Below are 27099 nucleotides of genomic sequence, written 5' to 3'. Positions count from 1 at the left end.
TGTTTGACCCTAACCACATTTCCCTGGAAGTAAATCCAAATACAACTAGTGGAACATACTTATTTGTTTTCAAGAGAGAGTCCTTGAGAGAGTTGCATCGCAGTCCTAAGCATGTTTACTCTGGAACACTCAGTGTGCTTTGGGTTACAACTTTAGCATCCTTTCTGCAAATATTCTTAAATGAATTAATATATGTGTGTTTATTAAAAAAAAAAAACACTGACAATTTAGTTGAAAATGAAAATAGTTGCATAGAAAAGATAAACCATTTAATATTGTTCATGAGAGTGGTTTCCTTAAAAGAAACCTTTAAAATTCCATCTTTCACTCCTACATCTAATGTTCGGTCAAATAATTTCAAGTATTAAGCTTATCTACATTTCAAGAATTGGAAGTCTAAGTAAGTTTATTTAGTGCTATAAGGCAACAGACTCAAAATGTTTATCTCAAAATCTCATTTTTTATAACAAATTTTGATTTTGGGGGTGGTGGGATCCACTACACAAACTGATTCTCAAACTGAAGCATAATTTCCTTTTATTTTCCTGGAGACTGATTCAGTGCAGAAAAAATGGCCCCAATTCTTTAAAAAATGTTGCATCCAGACAAGTTGTGGTGTATAGAAGCAGAAGTTACTTTCCTCTTGATATTATCAAAGAAATAATGCTTACTAATAAAACAAGAGATAACAGACTATTATGATACTAATTCAGTATTATGTTGTCTTATCCTTTAGTAATCTGATGTAATTTCCTTTTTGTACTTTTTCCTTTAGGTTTATATTGTAAGTTCAAACCTAATATGTGTGCATTTATGTAACGAATATAACTATTAATTTGCTTAGGTTACTAGAAGAGGTTCACTTTTTCAAAGTGTAAAGCAGTTTAAGTTTAAAAGGATTTCAGGTAGACAATCACTCTTGAGATTCAGGAAATTCATACCCTGCATGTCCTGTCATTACATGATTATACCCAGGAGGATTATTGTTTCTGTCATGAGCTTCAACAACAAAGAAAGTGCAAATACATCAGTTCGTCAAATTTAGAGATAATCTGATCCAGCTTGGATGTTTCTATATGGTAACCCTGCAAATTCAACCAGATTATTCCTACAGATTTATATGGTCTGTTTGTTAAAAACAAAAGAAAAGGAATGATGATGATACCATTTGGCTGAACGTTATGGATCCATTTCAACCCTATAACATAGTCCTTCCATGAGTGCATTTCTCTGCCCACAAAGTGGACTCCCATTAGCAGAGGAAAGTTCTGTGCATTTGGCAGGAAAGAGGGGATACAGCAGAAAGAGGGGACACCTCTAATGGCTTCAGAGGAAATTGGCATTTTAAAAGGAAACTGATGAAGATATCACATTTTGTTGCCTTGGAGTGGCTGCTATATCAAATCTAAGATGAGACACCCAGCACTTCTGCAAGTGATTTTTGAGCACACCTTTCATTTTGGGCACTACTTTAGGTGGCTGACTGCAAATGTGCAATAGCTTTTAGCTAGGCAAATTAAGAACATAATTAGTTTAGGACATATCCCTTAGTACTGAAACTACATCTGCAAATTTTAGGACATGATCTGAAGCCTGTGCTCTAGTGATGTTGCAGGAAGTCTGATGGCACAAGTCATCTGCTCCCCTTGGCTACTATGTAATAGTTCACCGTTGAAAGAAGAGCAATCCAGTAAAAATTAAATACAGCCCATGGTGCCAGAGGAACGGGATTAATCGATTTGCCTATGTATCAGTTCTAAATGGAAACTCTGTCACTAAAAATTGCTATTTATTGCATGGAAGAAAAAAAATAAAGGCATCATATTAATTTTTTAATCCCCCCCCCCCCATTTTAGGTAAATAGCAACTCTTTTGTAGGAATGAGTTAGATCAGGAAAAACAGGTCATGGAGTACTAGTTTTACCAATGAACAAGTTGAGGCAATCAACTTGTGTGCGTAGCAAAGTGCTAGAGGAAAGAACTGTGTGCCATTCAGCTTTCCTTGTGTCCCCTAGATACAAGAATGTTGCCTTATAGGGATGCTGAAGACATCTGGGACAATGCTGAACCAAGATTCAACTGTCAATCAAGTCAATTTTTGTGCACAGAATGGGATAGCTCCATTTTTATATTTATATGGAAGCATAATGTCTTACATTAGCCATGAGTTCATAAAACATTAACTACCTTCCCAAGTTCTTTGCTTTTTCTGATTATTTTGATTTAAAAAAAAAACTTGCCTCATCATTACCACTGCTTTTACTCACATTGACTCATAAAGCAGTAGAATGGTGTCCAAGCCAGTTCTAGCAACATTTCCAGATGTAGTTTTAATGGCAATTTAACATCCCAGGTCATCCCTGAGGGAGTCTTCTAGATCAGAAACAGGTTAGTCAGATGTAGTATAGACAATGTGCTAAAACACTGCAGAAGTAGAATGAAATACAAGTCAGCAGAACCTGGATTGGTTGGTAAGCTGAAGGAAATGTGCAGAGAAAACTCTCAAAATCTCAGGTACTTTTATAAGTCTTTATCTGCATAATCCTGAAACAGTTATAAATTTGCTGGTAAATCTCATTTAAATGGAGACTGTTGATTCAGATGATATTTAAAAAATATGTTAAATAGGTCTGAACTGCTCTGCAAATATTTCAGGATTTGATTTTCATTCATTTCTTGTCTACTCATCTGTCAATTGCAGTAAAACATATGCAATTATTTGCTTTTTTCTTTTCCTAGTTTATATTATACTATAGTATAGCAGATGACTAGAGAGTGGAATTTCACAGATGATACTGTATATCAGTTCCTTACTTCAAAAACAGCTGGTGGGTCCAAGATCTCTCTAGAGCCAATCTCCTCCTTTTCCCTACATTTTTGGGAGGCTGAGCTAAACTTCTTTAAAAAAAAAAAAAAAAAGCAGCCATTGAGCCATATAGGACATTACAACAATGTAACTTGCTGAGAAGCAGAGATTTACAATTTCTACGGATAGTGGTTTTCAAACTGTGGGGTAGTTCGTAGCTTCTTGAGAGGTTATGCTGTCCAGAGTTGGTTGGTTGGTTTGTCTTTAATTAGAAGATTATGGAAGAATTAAGGTAATGAAAGAAATATTCTTGTCCACTGGTACTATAGTCAGGCTTAAATTTAAACTTTAATATTTTAACCATTTATTCACACTCTATTTCCTTCAGAAATATAATGGATACATTGACATTTCTAACTAGTGTTTTCTTGTGGACAATTGTAGCCATTCAAAGTGTTAAAACTAATGCTGGTCCAAAAACTGTCTTGCCATTTCTCAAAAGTTTTCTTTTCCCTTGAAAAAACCCATTTGTTTTTCTGCCTTATTTTCAGAGCACGTGAGAATTTCTTTTTCTTTTGTCAGTATTTCTTAGCTTACTTTACCATGGCATTGCTGTTCCACATTTTTCTGCCACTGAATAGCTTCTCTAGCTGTCCTCAGGGCTCAGTCTGGGGGCGGGGGGGAGAAATTCCTTTAGAAAATATTTATTTAAGATTTAATTGAATTGGGAGAAGGCAGGGAGGATGCAAACTGCTGGAGAGATTATTATATAATGAAAGGCAGATCATGGGCCACCAAGCAATGAAGTAAGTGGAAGAAGATCACATTCCACCCATAAGAATTTCACAGATGAAATTTCAAGAGCAAAGTCTTTTTCATTAAACGGAGTGAGATCTAGTAGGGAAAAATACAGGATATTTTTTCAGCCTAGTACTAGACAAGTCTGTCCCTACTTTATGGCTTAATCATCGCTAAACTTCTTCTTTGCTTCCCCTTTTTCTGGAATCTTTCTCAGCTCTTTCTTCTTCAGACTTGCACTTGATTGTAAATGTATTCTCAGAAATCTATTCTGTTGAAGTAGCACCCACTTTGTATGTTCATATACACTTATGCAGGAATGCTGATCAGAGATCAGGGTTTCAATGCAGATTTCTGTTGAATGTACACTTGGTGGCAAATCTGGCTTCATTGATATGACAAGTACAATATGGCTCTCTCATCTCATTGCAATTTTTAAAATGTATTATTTCCAAGTCCTCAAATTGATCAATAAGTGGGCTAATTTGTTTTTTCTCTTTAAATGCAATCTTTCTCTATATTCCCGTTCTTTAATTCATCTAGCTGATTTTCTTTTTAACATAGTTTTTTTTTTTTTTTAACTATCACTTGATGGCAATTCTCAGTTATAATACAATGTGGTGGCAGTAATCATTCTGGAGAAAGTTTTCTGCTTGTCCTACAAAGGTCAGGTAAGAATGAATCTTAATTAAGCCAAGAAAAGTGTTTACATTTCCTGCCACCATGCTGTCACCTGCTGCATTTCTTCTATTTTTGATCAGCTAATTGATGTAAACACAATAAAGTTTAGCTTACAGCCCAGCTCCATTTCAAAGTCTTGATTATGGAAAAGAATTGGCCTGTGTTCTGATGATGTGCTGATGATCAGTTCTAGGAGGCAGAGACATAATCAATAACACAGTTGGCGAATCTTGTAATGGAAAATAATCATAAAATCATAGAATGCATGAATTGGAAGGGACCCTATAGGCTGCCTAATCCAATCCTTTGTTCAGTAAAAGAATCCACTAAATGTTCCCCAACCCCTGTCTGAAAACCTCTGGGTGGGGTGTTCACTACTTAACAGCCATGATTGTCAGGAAATTCTTTCTAATGTTCAGCCTGAATTTCCTTTTTTTAAATTTTAATCTGTTGATCTGTTCCCCTAGAAGAACAGATCCCCCCTTGCGTGGAACAATACTTTAGGTTGATAAACTGGAGACATCTCTCTTTTCAGTCTCCTTTTTTAAACATGCCCAGCTCTGTTGATGATTCTTCATAGGGCTTCTCTTAGTTCTCTGATTATACTAGTGGTTATCCTCTGAATCTGCTCCAGCTTTTTCCTTTTAAACTGTGGTGCCAAAAACTGAACACAATATTTCAAGTGCAGTTGGGGTACCAAATTGTTTGCTTATACCCTGCTGATGGTCCACTAGGATTTTTATATTCTTCTAGCATGTACTGATGCCAAACCTGAACCTATGCATTTGATTTTTCCTACCAAGATATAGCTCCTTACACTTGTTATAGTTAAACATCATTCTGTTGTATTTGACCTGTCTGTCAAGGTCATTTTGAATAATGCTTTTGTTCTCTAAGGTGTTAGACAATCTCCTCAGCCTGGTGCCATCGGCAAATTTAATATGCATTTCACTCCATTCACTAAGTCATTTATAAAAATGTTGATGGATCAGAACTGATTCCCCCCCCCTTATTTTTAGAAATCCTTACACAGAAGAATTTTTTTAAAAGAAGGCATTAGAAACTTTGGTAGAAGTATGGTTAGGAGACTGTTTGACTAAGACCTAAACAACACTATCTAGAGGGTGAGAAAATGGCTGACTCGATTGAATAGAATTAAAGGCTGGACTGAATAGGTGACTGAAAGGAAAATTTTAGTAGATGAATTTTGACATGCCCTTGGTTCTGAATGAATCTGTATTTTCTCCTGAAATATCTGATTCACAATTTGAGGATAAAGACGGGTCTGGCTTGATCTTTAAAGATCTAAGAGATGCCATGGTATAAAGCCATTTCCATTTTTTGAGGCTGGCTCTTCAGTTATGACCACCCTCCAAGACAGAGATAGCCTGGGAACATTTATCTGCACCGTGATAATTCAATTCTTTGTGCAATATTAGATCATCCCCATATACTATTTTTTAAGGCTATGCTAAAACATCAATGTTTTTCAAGAGTTTTTGTGTGATTCTGAAAAAAAAATGGTGTTGTAGCCCTTTTGCAATTTTTTGATACATTTGTAACCTTCTGTGCTTCAAAGCACCTTTTTGGGCATGAATCCAAAGCACTGCACGAACATAGTACCTATATTGATTACTTTCATTTATATCCTGTCCTTTTCTATGAGAGCCCAAGATTTCCTGAAGGGGCTCTCCCTTCATTTTATTTCCACTGCCACAATCCTATGAGATGGTTTGAGCTCAGAGACAGATTGCAGCCCTATCTTTAAATAAAAAAGTGTCACATTTGTGAGCAGGTATTTAGATACTCATTTATATACTGCAGAGTGTGGTATTTTTACAAACACAAATTCTTAGTCAGGCATAGAGTGCGGGGGTAAGCTGAGAAGTTATTTTTGAAAGGGACTGCAAAGTAGGCAGTCAAATTCAATCTATGAAGAAAGGAACATCCTGTATTGAAATTAAGACTGTTCAGTATGTGGATGAAAACAAAATTGGATTCCTCCCCCAGCCCCCATATATACTTATATATTATAAAACTTCTGCTAAAATAGAACAGCAAATGCAGAAAACATTTTGCTGAAACCATCAGTTCTGAGACGAAGGGTAGAGAATAGTTTGTATCAGTGTTTCCCAACAGGGTTGGCTCCAGGTTTGTCAAGGCCCTGGACAAAATGCCTCCTTTGACCGGTTCCTAAAATTGTGAGGCCTGTTGGCTTGCCTAACAGTCACAACACTAAAACAATGTCATGAAGCAGCACTGCAATCTGTGCTGGGAAGCCTGCAGCTGCCATTTTAATTACCTTCCAAAAGCACTGGAGTATAGCATTGCTCCAAAGCATTGTGGGAAATTAAACAGTGCTCTCCCAAGGATTCATTATGGGAGAGTAATTAAAATGGTGGCTTAAAGATGTTTGGGGCAGAGTAAGCACTAGCACTGCAATAACTATTGCGAGGGATCTGAGGCCCTGGCAACTTCATAAAAATGTCCTATGTTGTGCCAGATTTATCAGAAGTATTCATTTTTTTTTTAATGTCATGACAGAGGTTTACTTCATAAGACAACATGGATAAAAAGTACCTCTGACCTTGGGTAGAATGCCTCCTTTCTTCATACTGAGACAATGAAATTTAGTCTCAGATAGGGAACATTAAGATACAGGGCATGCCCTAGAAATGATTAATTATAGTAAGATGAGAATAGTAAGATGAGAAAGATGCAATCCTAAAGATATTTTGCAGAAGGGACCAAAATTCCATGGGAGAGCAGAAGGTTTCACACCTAAGCTACATAAATAAGTTTAGGCTGGAAATCAATGCAGTGTTTATGTAAACCAACAAGAAAAAAAAGGGGTGTTTTCACCATCACACCTCAATGTACACAAAGCATTGTTGTTTATTAAATAAATAAATAAATAAATAAATAAATAAATAAATAAATAAATAAATAAGACTACTTTTCAGGTTTTCTAGAAATTGGCACCTTTACCCTGTTGGAGATTGAAGTGTTCTGCAACAGGGGAGTGTGCCTAAGAGTGAGAATATGATCTCGCCAATAATTAGTGAAACAGGGTTATGAGTATAACAAGCTATTTATTTGAGGAAGCACATTATAGGGATAGGCAAAGCCTAGTACTTAAGTAATTACATCCTTTAAGGAAGAAAATCCAAGAACATGTGCTCCATGCATGTATGCTTGGGAGGTAAGGTAAGAGGAAATGACTTTGGATTAAAAATCTGTTAGATAAAGAATAGACAGAGTGATAGAGGGGATGAAGAATAAATCCTTAACTCTGTATCTACATTCTACTGCCCCCTTGTATTTAGTGGGTCACAAGATACTGAAGTATCAATGCCACTGGACCCACACCTCCATCATATCCAAGGTTTTCTCTAGATTATACAATTCAGTTTCCATAAATCCCAAATAGTAGCTATTTCAAGTTCAGATAACACAGCAAGGCACAGAACTTATTAAATTAATGTGTATAATTGAGGGAGGTACTGTATGTGGCAGACAAATGCCAATTAATAAGCTTTTCAGCTTAGCCTGTCATATAAACACAGCACAAGAGTTCAAATACATGAGAAGAGGGTATGGCTGAACAGAGAGGGGGCAGTTGTAGGCAGAAGGCAAGCTAAAAGTCAAGTGTCAGTGAATTATACAAGCAATGTGGAAGATTTTAAAAAATGAGAAAAATCCTACACATCTCTAGCTAAAGGATATGTCTAGAGTAGGGTTTCTCAACCTTGGCAACTTTAAGATATGTGGACTTCAACTCCCAGAATTCCCCAGCTAGCATGGGATTTCTGGGAGTTGAAGTCCACATATCTTAAAGTTACCAAGGTTGAGAAACACTGCTCTAGAGAACCACTGTAAGGTTAGGCAATACTCATTTAGATAAAGTACAGCTCCAGTTCTGTCTAAAGTAAGTTATTCTATTGCTTTTATTAAAGAAACAGCCTCATAATGGAATATGCACCTCAATTAAAAAGTTTCAGATTGTGCTACAAAGTATATACAACCTAGTACTAATATTAGTAGTTCTTCCTCACTTAAAAAAACAAGGACATTTCTCAATATTTTAAATGATCCATCTTTACAGAGAACAGCAGCGTCCATTTTTAGTGGTAGGGACAATTAAATCACTAGAGGTCAAGAACTTCTGCCTGTGATTCTAATCCTGACCCAGTTTACCATGTAAATAATGGGTTGCTATTGACAAATGTTGTAGTGAGTTACAGAGAGGAGTTCCCATGTTTCTATGCTTAAAATGCACGGAGGCACACTGTATTTGCTCTTGCAGTACTGTACTCTCCCCCCCCCCGCCCCCATCCATACCCACATATTTTCTGAAATTCTTGTGTTGCTGGCTAATTTAGAATTTGCAGGATGAATACCAAAGCAGGAGGACATTAAAGGAAGTCCCAGGACCGAAACAAACAGCATCATGTTTGTTTAAATTGTCCTCACCCACCTATAGCACCAGGGGTTCTTCCCTAATCTCCCATGATGAGCCCAACTGGTGGGGACAATTCCCCGAATTTGACTCACAAAGAGGTTGCTTTCATTGGGCAAGTTTTATAGCCTTGCAACCTCCCTCTCCACCTCCACCCCCACAGTTGCTTAGTTTAGGCATCAGCAAGGGCAGGTTACATATTAATGAGCACCTGCTACAGCAAAAGAGGGAAACAATTATCTAATTAGCGTTAGAGCAAAAAAATTGTTGTCCCACAACTTGCAAGAGTAAATAGGAAAAGCTAGCTTGTCTAAGCAGCCTCTCTTCCAGGTGTTAATTAAAAATGCAGGTCAATCGCAGAATACCACACCTCACATCAGTCATAATGATGTGGTTCTAACTCTAAAATTAGAATCAACCACATGGACACTGATGAGTATGTAGGAACCCTAGTTGAATGGCAGCAGCCTTGCTATTTGCCAGTCCAAAGAGGCTTCTTAGCTGTGCCTACTGTAAGAATAATCAGATGCAAAGGGATTGGGAATATATTGTATTAAGTCATGTGAATGTCAAAGTTCTTTCATTCTTAAGACAGGCACAGATATATACACACACCAGGCAGAAAAGGGATTGAAGTTAGTACATGTGCACAGATGAAGATCAGAGAAAGAAACTTATCTTATCTGCTTGGCATTTTTCTCTTCTTAGTGATATTCTGGCTCTGGTGGAATTAGCTGCTCAGCAACCACAATCGATTAATAAGCTCTGCAGAAAGATCTGGGAAAGTCAAAGTTACTGGTCATAGGAAAACAGAGCAGCTCAAAGAATCCACTCACCATCAGATGTCCTTCCCCCATTCCTATTTTTGGGACCTAACCCTTTTGAAATCAGAATGAGAACCTCATCCAGGGTGGTTGAGACACATAAGTTGTGGCCTTTTTTCTCTTGATAGGAAGATTTTCCCATTTTACTGAATATTATGCCTGTTTTATCCCAGCTGCTTTCCAAAGCCAATATACAATTTTGGCTGCCTAAGCTAACATGAGTTATGAAAGGAGAATAAGGGGAGGTTTAGAGGTGTCTTTCCTTTTCTTTGTTTGATGGCTGGGAGAATAATTCATTGGTGATACAAAACTGAATTGTATTTGCAAAATATGTGCCAACTGGGAATTGTGAATGTTTGTCCATTACAAAATATTGTCTCTATGCAGGTAAAATGGATAAAATTGGATTGCTCAGAGTATGAAAATAGAATGCCCCCTTCCTTTACAGAGAGCCACCTCAATATACATTACTAAGGTCTTTTTTCTCTCTTATTTTCTCTCTCCCCATCTCTCTCTGTTTCCCTTGGAGTCCCTCTGATGCCAGCAGAGGAATGAAGAACTTCTCCAGGCTGATGAGAAATGGCATTGCAAAGCTGGAGGAAATATTCCTCCCACTGACTGAAGTACAATGCACTTTAAAGCTTTGACTACTGGTGAAAGATTCAAGCCTAGAGAAAACCTGTCCACTTGGCAGAGAAAGATGAGTTGGATAATCTTCATGCCTTCCAAGGGGAATTTAGATTCCATGCTGAGTTTAATCTCTGTGGCATACTGGGAGATTTTCTCCTCCTGATGCACTGCATGGTAAGGCCAGTTCTTTTCTCACACAGAATGCTATTTGTGGTATACTAGTTTTTTCCCCATTTTAATTATATGCTGGTCTGTGACCAAATAAAATTTATTGATTCCCATTTTAATTCTGAAAACATGCAAAAATTCTCTTCCGTTCCTTACTCTTCTGATGGGTATCAGTGCTTACCATTATCAATTTTTATTACACTATCATATCAATGTTTATTACACTAATTTTAAAATAACATTAGTGAGGTGCTTTGTAATAGTTTGAGAGGAGATTTCAGATGATGAGTTTGATCCCACTATGCATTTATTTGTGGGGTTTTCATTGATTTCAACCAGGCCTATAAATGAATAACAGTGAATAGAATGCTTTTTTTTTTTTAAGTCCACTGTCAGACTAGCATGGCAGTTTCAAAGTGGTCTTTTGCAGTCTCATTCTCCTGAAAATAATAAATGTTATGCCTCCATATGTCCTACTATGAATTCCACAGATAACAAGATATATGCTGGTCTAAAACCATTACAAAGTTACTTACTATTTAGATGGCAAGATATGAAGGAATGTTTGACTCTATAGGTGTGGAAAGGGAGAGGATGGTTGGATTTTTTAATTCAAGACTGATTACGCCCCCCCCCAAGTCATTTTCTGTGTGTGATTTCATGCTTACCAGTGACTACCCAAAGAAAGCCATCAGTCACACAGATGCCGATTTCCAGCAATTTCCACCACTGCAGCTATAGTTTCTTGTAGCAGAAATCACTGCAAAGCATCTTCACAAAGTTTCTGGAAAAGCTGTACTTTCACTACATGTTCCTCTGCTTCTGTATGGTACATGTGGGGAAAGTCTCAATGAAACAAAATTAACTGTGGCCTGTTCTGTAGGTAAAATGTCAGCTTTATGCCTTCTCACAGCTTCCTTAAATGATAGCATACGATTTTACATTCTTTAGTACTAGAATGTTAACCAGACTTACAAAGAAGCTATATCCCACTGAACTCAGGTAAATATGTTTGGGGTCAAACTGAAAGTTTCCTTTTGGTAAAGAAATGTATCTTTTGCAGTAGATGTTTTTGAGTCTTTCCATGTTTTTGAATTAGCAAAACATTGGTGGCTTGATTAGGTAGATAAAAGGACGGCCAGAATACCACTTTAGGTAAGAAATATGGTGTGTGTGAATTATCCCTTGTTTAATTATTTAAAAAAGACCTAAGCGAAAATTTCAAATTTGTATATATTTCCCTGATAACACTAAAGGACACATGTTGAGAGGCATTTCATTTCTGCCACTTTTTAAAGAATTTCAAATTCCATCCTAAGCTTAGTTCAGAGGATCCAAATTGGCTAGTGCAGTGTTGTGCAAACTTGGCCACTTTAAGATGAGCTGGCTGGGGAATTCTGGGAGTTGAAGTCCACTCATCTTAAAGTGGCCAAGTTTGGACAACACTGGGCTAGTGTAACTGATTGATTGATTATGTGCCATCAAGTCATTTTCAATTCCTACTGATTTTCTCCATAACAATCTATCCCCAACCTGGTCCTTCAGGTCTTCCAACAGTGCACCTACCTTGCTGCTGGTTGTCCTTTTCCTTTCTTTCCTTCCACTTTTCCCAGTGTTAGAACCTTCTCCAGAAAGCTAGGCCTTCGCATAATGTGTCCAAAGTAGGATACTGCTCATTTGTAATATTAAGTTATTATTAATGAGGAATTACAGTGTAAGCACAAGAGAGAAAGGCACTAAGTTGAAACCCTTTGAAAACCCTGAGTTTCAATCCTAAGTTGAAACCCTGAAAAGTATAGCATGAGAATAAGGTCAGAAAAGAGTTTATTTGGCAAAATTAGATTCTGGATTGTTCTAAGGAGCAGGTGAAACTCTGAACAGATGACATGGGATAAGTCCTGGATTGAATGAGAGACTTGAACATTATAGGCTTAAATAAGGGACAAATTGGGAAGCTATAACACTTGGTTAGAAAGTAGTGTCTGGGGTAACAACTCACATGAAATGCTCTTTAACAATACTACATGGTGGCCTGGTATGCGTAGCATACTAAGACAATGGGTGGGTTTCCCACAATACCTTGAAACACAAACTAACCAACCCTATACTTTCTCCAGGAAAGGGAGCTCTTGTACCAGATTTCATAACAGTATTGTAAAATAACCTTGGTCAGATAGGCAGCACTGAGTGTGAAAAGAAAAGGAAGTCAAAAACGTGGGAAAACCTACTGTATATTCCTTTACACACACAATCTGGCTGCTTCCCTTCCAGTGACCCCTTTCTCCCACAGTTTCTACCACACAATACCTCCCCAGCATCACTTGACAGAGGGGAGAGGACCCCCACTCCTACTATCAGGCCAGTCTTCACAAACTGGCTCCCAAGAAGAAAAATAGACCCACCCTCCTTGCAGGAGAAGCAAGCCCTTTAATGTGGGAGAAAAACAGCTGCAGAAGAGAGACACATCTCTTTCCATAACAAACCCCCATAAGGCTGCCAAGGAAGGGGAGCAGGAACATTTTCCTTGCATGCTGGCAGGGCTGGCATGGACTGGAAAACAGGGCAGCAGACACCAGGGATGCAAACAGTGCTCCCAAATAGGAACAACACAGTTTGCTGTAGTGTCTGTGAATATATTCAGAGCTCAGGTGCAAGAAGTTCTGCCAAGAGTTTTTTCTCATTTACAGTCATCATCGGTTATAAGCACTTGCAGGAGGACTGCCTTCAAGCCTGGTGTGGTTTAGCTGCCTCTGCAGCCAATCAGTGTTAGGAAGGAAGCTGTGTTCGGTGTCTGCCAGGACTGTAGCAATGAGCTCTATAACTGAGAGCCTGGCTTTTCCAGTTGCTGTTTCTGTCCAATTCCTTTCTGTGTAGGAAGGCAGAGCAGGTGGTGTAGGCAAATGTGTTGTTTGGACAAGGCTACTGTATGCTATTCATGCAACATGGCTGACTAGCTGAGAGTCTTTTAACCCAATATAAACCTGCAGCCAATTAGAGTTAAACCTTCCCCTCCTGAACCCCACAGATGACTGGGTTTAGGCATATGCCTGACATAATCTTACCTATGAACCCTTACACGTTTCATGTGAATGTATCACATAGGTCAATGTGCTAAGTGTCCTCTGGCAAAACCTTCTGGCATAACTAGCAAGGACCAGAACAACTAGGCAAGAGTGCCCAAAGTTCCAGTCCACAACAGAGCTCATAAGGATATCACTCTCAGCTCCCTAGTAAACTAAAGTGATGATTTGGCTCCACAAGAAAGAAGAGAGCACTTAAGCCTGGTAATATCAAACACCCAGGCAATTTCAATAGTGTCCCATTGAGCTCCACAGTCTTCAGATCGCCAGCTCCATCTGGGTTAAAATACGAAACTCAGCGTGTGTCCCACTACATGCTGATGCCAGGGACCAGCTGGGGTAGATCTATAATTAATCATGGTAGGCTGGAAATTCTAAGCCAGCTCTGAGAAGGCAACCTTAGTGTGAACACTGAAATTCCCCAGGAGAAGATGGGTAATTTATACCATGCCTGAGATTAGTCCAGCTAGCTCAGGAGACAAACTGCTAGACAGCAGAGTGGACAGTATGATAACTATGTACTTTCTCTATCCTGGGAACCTCCTGGACAACAGCATGCACTCAAAAATGGGAGTCTATTGATTAGACATTTAGTTAGTGAAACAGAATTCCTATGTGCCAGGACTTCCACCCCTCCTTGCCCTGCAGTCCTAAATTTCTGCACGTCAGAGTAGCCCAGCAGAGACATTTGGGAGAGATAAACACCCCTCACCTCCTCTTCCCCCAGCCAGATATCTGTGATACACACCAGGATAAAATTCTCATCCAGGATGAAGTCTGGGATAATAGATGGTTTATCAGCAATTGATCTGGCATTGCACAGGTTGGAAGAGGCATTTTGGTTGTCATTTTTACTTCCTTAGTTAGAAAGGAAGCGAGACCAGAGAGCAGCCTGTCCTGCTTTCTCTGCAATGGCTGGTTGCAGTTGCAGCCTCCTATCCTATCTCCTCTTGCCCATTATTACCTCAACATTCTTTCTCAGACTCTTTTCTATCCCTCGCTGTTCCTCAATTTCTGATATTTCTTTTAGCAGCAGGCTTCAATAAAAGCAGCAGTCTGATTTCCTACATTAAAAACTCCACCTACTCATGATATCCACCTGAATATGCAGAAACAGAATAGGAAGGATGCTTTTAGACCTAAGGCCTCTCTAAGGGGCTCCTGAAAAGTAGCCTCCTTTGGTGTCACTCATTTTTTAAAATCACAGCCCCATAAAATTGGTGAAGTCCTGAGCCAAGGCGTTTCCTGGATGCTCAGTCAAAGGGGAACAAGGCGCTCTATGGAACACAGGAGTATTTTGGGAACTTTGACCCACATGCAAACATTCGGATGGTGTAATATTCTCTCCTTCCCACTCTACCTAAATGAAATGGTTCTCTCCTTTTCAGCCTCTGTGGAGGGCTAATGAGGACAGAACCAGAAGCCAGCTTGGGCTTTGCCCAGATCTAGTAAGTGGTGAATGATATAGGAAGCTGTAGTATATCATAGATTCTTGTCTTCCAATAGTAAACATTACCGTGTATTTTAGGTCACAGCAGAAACATGACTGTGGATGTAATCCATATTTTCATACTCATCTGAAGGTTTTCATAGAATATAGAGTATGCACATAAATAATGGGCATGTGTCACAGCAGTTATTAGCATTAGCAACCTTAGCAGATCATGAAAAGTACTAAACAAGATTGGACCCAGATAGTACTTGGATGGGAGACTACTAAGAAATCCCTGTGTGGTATGATGGCCTGGGAAATTAAAAATAAAATCCCACAGGAAGATTGTGGCAAGCTATTTTTGTACTGTTGCCAAGAAAACTACATGCTGCCAGGATATTTTCTTTTCTTTTTTTAAATACCTTTATTGAAGAGTTTAACAATACTAAATGATAATACAAACTGAAATCAGGAAAAGAAAAGAAGAAGAAAAGAATATTTAAAGAAGTGATTCCCGATCTTCCTTGCAACAAGTGCAGGCAAATTTAATATTTCCCTACCCGCTATAAGATTATATAAATAATTCACTTCTTCCCATAACCTCCCCAATCCATTCACAAATCCAAAAATTGTTGTTTTTGTCCAAGAATTGAAAAAAAGTCCATAAAGGGTTTCCAGAATTTTATGGAAGTGTTTCTTATTTTAACCTTGATCAAACAAGTCACTTTATATTCCTTTCTTTTGTTTCTGACAATCTTGATCTTTAATTCATCAAGATGCTGTTATAGGATTGAATCTCCATTCAAACTTTCTTTCTCCCGTCTCAAAGATTTCTTCAAGACTTTAGAAACTCTCTTTCGTAAATCCGGTGATAAGTCCTTGTCGAGGTCATTTTTCATCTCCTGGCTTATTATCTGATTTTTACTTGGTAAAAAAAGTATTATTTTTACTTCGGCTGTCATCTATCTTAAAATCCACAATTTCTTTATTTTCCAGTATTTCTATATCAACTGGAATTTGTTTCCCCTCTTCATCTTCTTGGTCTATAAATTCTTCCACATTGTTTTCTTTCCCATCTTTTGTTTTTACTTTAGAATCTTCTTCAAAAAATGCATTAGCAGGTGCAGTAATTATTGCTGTCAGTGTAACTGTATGTTTCTCTCCCAATTCTTCAAAAATAATTTGAGATGTCTCAAATGTCATACCTTTATCTGTCATTTCATAAACTACACTGCTCCTCTTTTAGTTCCAAAATAAAAGACAGATTTTCCTCTTTTTTTCTTCTTTTTCCTGCCTGGAACTTTAGTTCCCTCTAGTGTTCCATTTCTATAATCATAAAATCTCAATTTCTTTGCTTTCTTTATTTTCAAATTGTAACTCATCATCTCTTTCCTAATAGACTAAACAATTTATATTCCCACAAAGATATTATTTTGTTTATTTAGTTATTCCAAAAATCTTAGCAAAAGTCCTAATATTCCAAATTTTTCTGGTCCCTTAATTTGTTTAAAACTTTCTTGAATTAAATTCTTATTTAGCTTTTTGCCATTTATTTTATATTCTTTAAATTCTTTAAGTGTTTCCTCTATTTTAGGATGAAGTTTTACTCACCAGGTAGTTTTTCAAACCTGTTGCTTGGAAGACCTCTTTTAACTTTAAAATAATTATAAATCCAAAAGTGTTTAGAAAGAGATTGAACAAACCCAGCGTCCTTAAATGCTCTGCCATGGTTGAGAGCTTGATGACTTCCCTCATCTTCCAGTTCTAGAGACATGGGTCGTCTGCTGTCCTACAGTCTCCTCATGAGCAGCAGCTGTCTGGAGCACAAGCAGGCAATCTCTCATCCTCTCCTTGTCCAGAGAGGTTCTGTTGGACCAGGCTTGTCCAGTTCATCAGTCTTAGCTGCGTGGTCCTCTCTGCTCCTCCAGAGACATCTTAGTTTGCCATTGTCTCACCCAGAGGTCCCACTGAAAAGATATTTTCATATGCTCAGCAACAGTGAAACTCAACTATCTTTTTATTTTGTGTATAGAGCTATTTCCATACAGTAAAGTGTAATGTGAAGATTCAATCCAAAATGTGATTCAAAAGTGATTTCCTTAACTCATCTGACAGAATCTTTGAGCTGCTGAATAAATTTAATGAATGGAATAGAATCAAATGCTTCAATTCCGTTTGAAAATTAGCTACGCCTTTGCACATATATACTTATCAAATCAAGTCTTCAGAGCAAACCTCAAATTTAAATCAGATTGACTCTGAACTGATTTGAAAATTCAAACAGGAACTTTTCTAGTAAATACACAGACAAATATTATTATTCAGTTGAAAATATTTTTATCCCTCATTTTTATTGAAGAAAACCCTCCCATTGAAGGATGTAGAAGTGGGGTTATGCAGCTGCACAATGTAGACCTTCAGACACCAGCCACATGATCCAAGAACTTTAAAGAGTTGCAGAGAAGTATCATAGCTGTGTCCCTGCATGCTTTGAAACCCCTTTTGGTACTACATAGCCCTAGTAAATAGTATCAACAGTACCAGAAAAACTGCCTTTAACTGGACAATTTAGAGAAAGCAGGGATGCTGCCAAATGAGCATATTAGGGGGTTTGGGTGCCAGTGCATGGAAGTTTCTCAACCACCTGACTTTCAAAGATATACAGTGGTGCTTAAAAGTGTGAACCCTTTAGAATTTTCAATATTTCTGCATAAATATTACCTAAAAGTGATCTATTCTCCACACAAGTCCTAAAACTAGATAAAGAGAACCCAAACATTAAACAAATGAGTCAAAAACATTATACTTGTTCACTGATTTATTGAGGAAAATGATCCAAAGCTTCATATTTGTGTGTGGCAAAAGTATTTACTTTCAGTAATTGGTGTGCCCCACGTGGGCAGCAATAACTGCAAGTAAACATTTCTGATAACTGTTGATCAGTCATGCACATTTGCTTGAAGGAATTTTAGCCCATTCCTTCTTACAGAACAGCTTCAGGATGTTGGTGGGCTTCCTCAATGAACTTCCTTCCATATTTCTATAGAATTAAGGTCAGGACTTTGACTTGGCCATTCCATAACATTAATTTTCTTCTGCTTTAACCATTCTTTGGTTGTATGACTTGTGTATTTGGGGGCATTGTCTTGCTGCATGACCCACTTTCTCGTGAGCTTTAGTACACAGACAGATACCCTGATGTTTTCTTGTAGAATTTGCTGATATTCTTATTTCTGATTCAGAATTCATAGTTCCATTGATGATGGTAAACCAACCATCCTGGCCAGAGGTAGCCACCCCCATGTTTCACAGATCAAACAACATTCTTATTCTGGAATGCAGTGTTTACCTTTCACCAAACATAATGCTTTTCAGTTAAACCAAAAAGTTATATTTTAGACTCAACTATCCGCATACCCCAACTTCCAATAGCCTTCTGGCTTATCCATGCAGTCTTTCAAAATTGAAGACAGGCAGCAATGTTCTTTTTGGAGAGTAGTGGCTTTTTCCTTGCAACTTTGCCATGTGCACCATTGTTGTTCAGTATCCTCCTGATGGTGGTCTCATGAACACCAGCATTCATCAATGCTAGACAGGCCTTTAATTCTATAGAGTCCTTGGGGTTCTCTGAGCTCTCAGAGAACTCCAAGGACTCTACAGTTCAACCCTGAGCTACACATATTCACCTCTATTAGCCCTTTATTTCCTTTGATATTAACCTGGGGTTCTTTGAGACCTCCCAGAGTATTACACGCTCTTGGTGTGATCTTGGTTGGTGGACCAGTCCAGGGGAGGGAAACAATGGTGTTGAATTGCCTCCATTTGTACACAGTCTGCCTGACAGTGGTTTGGTGGAGTCCAAACTCTTTGGAAATAGTTTTGTAAACTTTTCCAGCCAGGTAAGCATCAACAATTGTTTTTTGGAGGTCCTCAGATGCTCCTTTGTTCGAGCCATGACACACTTCCACATACCTGTGTTGGGAAGATCAGGATTTGATAGTGAATATCCAGAATTCTGTTCTTTAAATAAAGCAAGACCTTCCACATTCACACCTGGTTATCATCCCATTGATTGAAACACCTGCTCTTATTTCCCCTTTAAATGAACTGATAATCCTAGAGGTTCGCATACTTTTGCCATACACAGATATGAAGCTTTAGATCATTTTCCTGAATAAATCAATGAACAAGTATAATATTTTTGATTCATTTGTTTAATTGGGTTCTCTTAATGTAGTTTTGGGACTTGTGTGGAGAACAGATCACATGTTAGGTCATATTTACGCAGAGATATTGAAAATTCAAGTGTTCACACTTTTAAGCACCATTGTATGTGAATATGATCTTGTGAAGTTTTAGTCACATACAACATAGCATTTCCCTCCCCCATCTTTTTTTAAAAATGCATTTCTTGTTGACCGACCCTAACGTTGAGGCAAAGTGACTTATGGCACCTATTTAAAAGAGAAGAGAGGGAAAGCTAAAAAGTGAATAAAAACAACTCATGTGGATAAAAGTTTTGTCAAATCGAGCTCTTTGATTGTCATGGCAGCAGAGTCATTAAGCCTGGGGCATAATTCCCTTTCCTCTCTTCCAAAGTAAGTCACTTTAATAACATTATTTTTGCTCATGTAAATCTTCTTTACTATGTGATTACAATAAGCAAACTAGGTCAATAATGGATATCTAAGTATTTTAAGCTCTATAAAATGCATTATTTAACAGGAGTCAATTTTCACACTGAAGAGTTTACTGTTAACACAATGGCATACGCAAATAAATTTTTATAAATGTTAATGATTCTTATATTTTCAAAAGAAATATATACTAACACGAAGGAAGAAGGTCTAAGTTGGAAGGGATTACTGTTGGTTTCCAAAACCCAAAATTACCATAGGGGATCCTTGTTTAATTATAGCGGAATGTTAAAGAGTTGGGTTTTTTTGTAGTGAAGGCACTTTGCTGAGTGGAGGACTCAGTGGAGGACTCAGCAGACTTCCCCAGAGCAGCCAGACCAGATCCTTTTTAGAACATTTTGCTGGCAGGCTGAAGCATTTTTACATAAGGAGGCCTATGGTGAAAAAGCAGATTTCAGGAGGGAGGATGCTATGGAGCTTTTAGTGGTGTTATTATTATGTTTCAATTACTTGTTTTATTTTTGCTGTTGCTTTATTGTATTTAATGGGCTGTTTTCCTTGTGCTTCTAATACTGTCTTTATTGTGTTTTAAATTGTTGTTTTAGTTTCCATTTGTGTTTTACTGTGTTTATTGTTAGATGTCTTAAGTGCCCTTCTTTTGGTACAAAAGTAGAATATAAATTTAATTTAAAAATAGAAGAAAAACATACCTTTCATTACCTATGATATCCAGTGAACGCTTCCCATGATTTCTCCTCCCATGTGCCCTCAAAGTGTAATGCAGAGGGTTGAGGAACTCCTGAAGGCAGGCATCAGAAGTTGGGGATAAAGAAATAGAGGAGAAAGTCCCACTGTGTAAGAAGTGCTAATGTGATAATGGAATTTCCCTGCACTGTATGCAGTTGTAACCACATATGAGACAAACAAAGGTTCTCTCCTTTTCTCCTTTCCCTCTTTGTGCCTAACTTAGAAGGAAAAATAATAATAATTAGATTAAAATTCTAAAACCATTTAAGGAACAGGTCTTTACCAACTGCTCTTATTTTATAGATATATTTATGAGGGAAGAACTTCCCAGCTCCTGCTGGAGAAGCATCTAAGTTCCACTAGAAGATTAGATCCACCTACTGTATTTTGGATGTATTATGCTATGGACTCCGCAATTGCCACTTTAAAGGGAGTGAATATTTTTCCTTCTTTTTAAGTCCTTCTTCAAAAGTCCATAAAGGGTTGATGTCAGTTTAGTTGTACTAAGCAGCCTCTGGCATTAATACAAATGTGTATCTATTACTGATTACATCGATACTATAGGATTGTGGAGGATTCTTTTTTTTTTTTAAAGAGCTTTATAATGTAAACATATGAGCTTATTTTTCTTCTTTCTTTCTCATATTTTTTTTCACATATTGTTTTAGATGGGAGTAGCTGAAGACAATAGATAAGGTAGACGGAAAGGATCAAAGAGATTACTATAAAATCATAGAATCATAAAACTATAGACTGTATTTAGAAGAAAGGGACCATCTAGTTTAATGCCCCACTCACTGCAGGTGATTTATGGATTCCTGCCCAACAGATGGCTATCCTACTCTCATCTGAAAATTAGGGAGTGGGGATGAGGGTGGGGAACGGGAGAGGGAACCCATTGTTGTTACAGCCAGGCTTTCTTAACAGCTATTACTATAAATTCAGTAAATTCTTCCTGATTCAACCTGAATCTCCTTTCTTTTAATTTCAATCAGTTGGACCCTATCCTGCTCTCAGTTTTAACAGATGTCAGGACTGTTCTCTCTTGCATGTGACTGCCTTTTAGGTATTTATAGACTACTATCATATCTCCCATAATCTTCTCTTTTGCAAAGCTAAACATGCCCAGCTTATTTAACTGTTCCTCATAGGTCTTAGTTCCCAGTTTCCTTATCAACTTGGTAACTATCCTCTGAACCTGTCTGCTTCTCTACTTCTAAGCAGTGATCATCAGCAAAAATATAATGGAATTATTACCTTCGGTGACTGGGACATAGTGTTAATGAAGCTCAAAACCGCACTAGCCTATGCTGTTGTATAACACAGCTTGTTGAAGTTCAGCTGGCAGTCCAGCTTGCCAGTTAAGCCCCTAGACTCTTCTCTCAATCACTGCCACCAACTTATATCTCTCTGTACATGCAGTGAACAGCATCCTGTTGGATTTGCCCCATTGATCAAACTGGACAAATTATTCTGGATAAAGCTTTTGTCGTATAAGGGGTTAGTGAACCTCCTTACTTGGGTTTCATCTGTAAATGTAATAAATATGCCTTCCATTCCATCTTCCAGTTCATTAAAAAGTTCTTAAGTAGCACTAGGCTGAAGATAGAGTCCTGGGTGATATCACTTGTTACTTCCCTCCAGGGAATGTCTTTGGAAGAAGTGTGAGTTACTGCTAAAGAAAGTCAAATCTGTGAGCGTGTATCCATACAGTCATTAGGAGTCAATCCCAATGGGGATGGGAGACCACAAGTGGCAAATCACTTTTGAATTGTTGTATAAATACTGCATGGACTGGTCTCTGAAGTCACTAGGAGTTGAGCTAGACTCAAAGGAGAGTTAACCTTATTCATTTTGTATTTATGCAGGTATTTGAGAATACCAATAAATAAAGTCAATGTGATAATGAAAAACTATCCTGCTGAGAAATATCAAGGAAAGGCTATTTATTTTATGAAATTGGTGCAGAATATTAATAGCATTATTTGTGCACAAACTGGGAAGATGTGGCATGGGTGGGTAATTGATGTCTTTAATAAAGAGACTAAGCCTTCTGTTCCATATATATATATATGAATATAAACAAAATGTTTGGGAGTGATAGGAAAGGATTCCCAGTATAAATCATAACAGAGTAAGAAATAAGTTTATTTCTCTTATATGAGAGATGGACAATTTTTATTAAGAGACCTCCTTTTGAAAAATAGAAATTTCTACATGAAGATAATTAGCAGTTTGAAGCTGCTATCTGTATGAATGGCAAATACTGTTCATTGCAAGATGGCAGTAGACAATTTAAATAATGGCTAGGGTTGAATTTAACCAGATATGAAATTATTAGAAGACAAGTTAATTAAATACATTGTTCTTGCTGGAAACAACATATGACATATAATCAAGACTTGCAAGAATGAAAGTATAAATTCTTTTTTTCTTTTTCTAGCCTTGATATGATCTTCTTGCTGATTTAGAGAAGGCTATTTACCTTTTCAGGTAATACAGTGAAACAAGGCATGGGTTCCTTCTTGTCTCTTTACTTGTCTATATTATGGGCAGGGGCCAACTGTAATTTTAGAATCCATGAAAAGGTACCCTTGGGTTCACAATATGTACAAAAATCCCATTAAAAAGAAATGTAAAGAGCCCGAGGCAGATGATACAGTCAAATGTCTAACTAAAAGATTGTCATAGACTTCTCCAATTTTCTGTGTTCTGGATATGTTGGACCACAACTCCCAGAATTCCAGCTATAGCCCTTTCTCTGATACGTAGTTCCATATTCTTACTATAGGCATCTGGGAGTGACAGAGAACAAATGGGGACAAATGATGAAATGTGCATTGTGGCAAATATAATGATTTATGTATGTACATGAACATTGGGACAGAGATATGAAAAGCCAAGGTTTATATTGTGATGTTATGATGCACATTTCATCATTTTTTCTTCATCACAGTTTGTATTGGACACCTATGACCACTGCACATTTAATCAATTCATAAACTATTTATATGTTTGTGTGCCCTTAATATACACCAAGGCATAGTTGTGCTAAGTGACTGTTAAACCTTCTTCAAGTATTATAAAAGAATTCATACCTCCCTACATGAGGATCTCCAAGCAACCCATCATCATCCTATTTTCTACATTACTTTCCCATGCAAAATACTGGGGCTGTTTGTATGGGTGGTAAAACCGTTTTTGTAAGCCTGATGAGGTGTCATTATGTGTGAGCATCCCTCCACAGAGTATCATGAAAGTCAGGATGCATGACTGATCCAGAAATAGAGCACAGGAGTCTGCCTGTGCGGTTGCATAGGTATACATTTTAATAAGTGCTGAGATGTTTCTACTTACCACATCGTAACACAACTGGTGAATTACGAAGGTATTACATAATTTTGCTGTAGTACAAGAGATGACAGAGAATTTAAATTATTTCTGCAAGGGAAATTAGCATTGTTCAGTTTTTCATTGGTCCACGTGTGAACCGAATCGATTCCCTTAAGACTATCCAGAGACAGATGTTCAAAGTCAAAAAGGATAAGTCATGTATACTAATGAGTTCTTGAGTCTATGATCTGGGCCTATCTTATCTGGGCTACAATGAAAAGGCAACAAAGAGATAAGAAACCATTTGCTGTCATCTAAAGACCTCACAGATATCTGCAGCTCAGACAACCTGTTAATTAATACAGATTTGAAAACACTTGGTACAGTTCTGTTGGAATACAAATGCAAATAGTACTTAAAGAAGGAAATGCATGAGGTGCCTAATTTAACCCCATTGATACAAACCTGAGAGCTGCAAACCCTAATCAGTTTAGTAGCTCAATTAATCTTTGGAAGAATATTTACTTCAGGACATACACCCCACTAAGTTTAAGATTGCATCTGAACATCCCAATCCTTTGTATATTTCCTTGGAATTCAAACCCATTTCAGTGAGCTATATTAACCCTCAGATAAGAATATGTAGAGTTCTAGTCTTAATTGGTTGATGCATCTGGCTGTTTAGCTTAAGTCAGTGGGGGTCAGTATAGGGGCAAACTTTAAATTGTGAGACTGAGAATTAAGAACACTCCAATATAGAAGCTATTTTGTTTCTGGCACAAACCCTAAAGGATAAAGGAGAGAAGGATAAGAAGAAAATACTAAGATGGCTGTTTGTTCAAACAACAAATAAGAGTTTTTGTTGATTAAATTACAAGCTATTTTACTTTTCTTCAGCTAACTTACAAATCTGATATTTGGGAAAGATTGAAGGCAAAAGGAGAAGGGGACGGCAGAGGATGAGATGGTTAGATAGCATCACTGAAGCAGTGAGCGTGAAACTGAGCAAACTCAGGGAGGCAGTGAAGGACAGGAAGGCCTGGCGCGATATGGTTCATGGGGTCACGAAGAGTCGGACACGACTTAACGACTAAACAACAACAAAGAATGCAAATACAGATGAATACTGTCCAATCTTATACATGTCTAAGTATAACCAAGTCCCGTTAAGTTCAGTGGATTTCTCCCAAACAAATGCATATATTACTATTTCCTAAGCAACAAAAGGATTGTTTAAATCAGCTGCTGATAGCCTTCCACTCCCAATGTACAATCAAATCAAACCCCATACCTCAAGGCTGTAGTTCTCTTTCTAACTTAAGAAATGTTCAAACAATGAAATATTCATTCATTGTTCACTGATTTAGAAATACAATAGAAAAAGGTTTTACTAAGGAATAAAAATATGCACAGATATAGGAAATATGTCACAAAAATAAATATTTAAGTAACAGCTCTCTGATTATTTTCAAGTGTACAAAATAGTTTTCCAATTAAATAGTGTACAAAATAGTTTTCCAATTAAATAGTGTACAAAATAGTTTTCCTTCTGCTACAATTATCTACATGTATGGGTTTAGTCATACAGAACTCAGTTGGATACATTGCCAAATAAAGCTGTAGAGCCTCAGACGAAGACAGGCTTTAGCTTCACCCCACATAAATAAAATATGACCTGATCAATGATGTTAATGAACTCATGGTTTCATTCAATCTTTCTTCCACATTTTAGATTTAAAAATTACCTTTGTGCTAATTTTAGAATCACTTTGAATCTGAAGGGAGAGTGATTTTTTTTTTTTCCTAACAAGACATCCTTATTTACAAATGTTTGGAGGAAGGAAGAGAACTACTAAAGAACTGTACTTCCTACTCCAAATGGAGTAGGATAGATACACTACTTACCAAAGGTCATCAACAAGTGCATCAATGCCATCTTGGTACTATAACTCAGCCTGAAACCCATCTGCAATAGGTTCAGATAATCCAAGCAACTTTGTCTGGCAGAAACTTAGAATAATCAGCACAGTGGCTCTGCAAAGGCTCCCATGACCATTCTTTATCCATGCAGGATTCAGGCACTGAAAATAATTTTGCCATGGAGCTATTCAGGGATACAAATAAGAGTGGAGAAATAGACACAATAAACCCACAAAGGCTCACTCTTCATCTTCCTCCAGCAGTGTTCTAAGATTTGTTCATTTGCTGAAGTTCCTCCAAGACCCAGATGACAGCCCAGATGACTTTATCTATGTGCATAAAGAGTCTGTGCAGGCACAATCTCATTCAAGGCTGCAGTCACCTGGACTCAGTCAAACTGTGCACCAGAACCTCATCAAGTGTCTGGGCAGACCAATCAGGAGCCAGCCAGGGGAAATGCCAAGGCTAACAGGGACTGACCTACCCATAACAAGAGACTGATGACAACATCCCTCAACTTAAGATCATGTTGCCACTGCCATAATATAAAAACTAGATCTAATGTGTGACCTACTCCGTGAGTCAGACTATCAATAACTTGAATCAGATGCAACATTTTTTAAGTCTCTGCTCAAGCCTGGGGGGGTGGGAGGAGATGCTGGTGTTTTAAAAGTTGCATTAACCATAAGAAGAGGATTCTTACACCATTTGCTTAAATCATATCTACTGACATTCAGATTTTCTGGAAGACTTAGCATTGTCTTTCTAAAGTTGGGAAGAGAAAAAATAATATTTTTCCCCTTCTCTTTCTGTCTTTCTTACATGGCAAGGGATTATTGTAAAATAATCTCTTAATTTTGAAACAAAGGTGAGAAAAAAATGTTCTGAACACCCGTAATTGCTTGTTTAATTTAAAATAGCAATCTTACTCAAATGCAAAGGATCTTGTAAAATCCTTTTCACTTAAGTGCCATTCTGAGACTCTTTGAGATAGAGAAGTAAAAGGCAATTGACAGGAGACAACTGAGCAGCAAACAGATTTCCTTAGCCATGTATCTGAAGAGATTTTCCTAAGCTGGGGGAATTCATTCTATTGAGTGATTCTTTTATTATTTTTATAGTATTTACTTATATAATTATAAATTACATAATATTTCATCAATCAATAATAAATATTTAATATAATAAGCATATTATACTTTATAAATTATACCATAAATTATTAATACTAGTAATGCTATATAATACATTTATGTATCATATTTCTGTAATAAATATATTTGGGGGAGATATTTTTTATTATATTTGTATCTCCTTTATGTTAACTGTTTCAATTTTTTTTAGGGAAGTTCACAGGTAGTTCCCTAAAATGTGATCAGATTCCAGATTTGGTATATACACAATAGTTCCAGGAACAGGCAAGTAATAGCTGATTTCAACAAACTAAAGCAGTCTTTGTGTCATCCAAGGTAAAATGAAATATTTTTATAATCTTCACCCATGATGGCCATTTGGGAAATGTGAAATATAAACTCTAATTTGTTGAAAAACAATAGGAGGCCTTTGGATTGGCCAGACTGGAGG

At 37.4% G+C, this 27099-nt stretch overlaps 1 protein-coding gene across 3 annotated transcripts in view; it reads left to right on the top strand.

The window, feature by feature from the left end:
* TUNAR (transmembrane neural differentiation associated intracellular calcium regulator) overlaps nucleotides 1–27099 on the top strand; it is a 49970-nt gene that overhangs the window by 1674 nt on the left and 21197 nt on the right. For 2 of the 3 annotated variants that reach the window (XM_088149876.1, XM_088149875.1), the window contains exon 2: nucleotides 10098–10372. The exons of the other annotated variant lie outside the window; for it this stretch is intronic. In XM_088149876.1, the coding sequence (XP_088006002.1) occupies nucleotides 10361–10372 (12 nt within the window). In that variant the 5' untranslated portion in view covers nucleotides 10098–10360. The remainder of the gene's footprint in view (nucleotides 1–10097; nucleotides 10373–27099) is intronic. 3 annotated transcript variants of the gene reach the window in all.

Source organism: Python bivittatus, unplaced genomic scaffold (genome assembly GCF_059951505.1).
Source record: "Python bivittatus isolate LINGU-HERP-01145 unplaced genomic scaffold, Pbiv_v1 ctg000580_np1212, whole genome shotgun sequence".
In the NCBI taxonomy this organism is placed as follows: domain Eukaryota; kingdom Metazoa; phylum Chordata; class Lepidosauria; order Squamata; family Pythonidae; genus Python; species Python bivittatus.
Note: the sequence above shows the minus strand (reverse complement) of the source record. Positions and strands in the feature narration are given on the sequence as shown.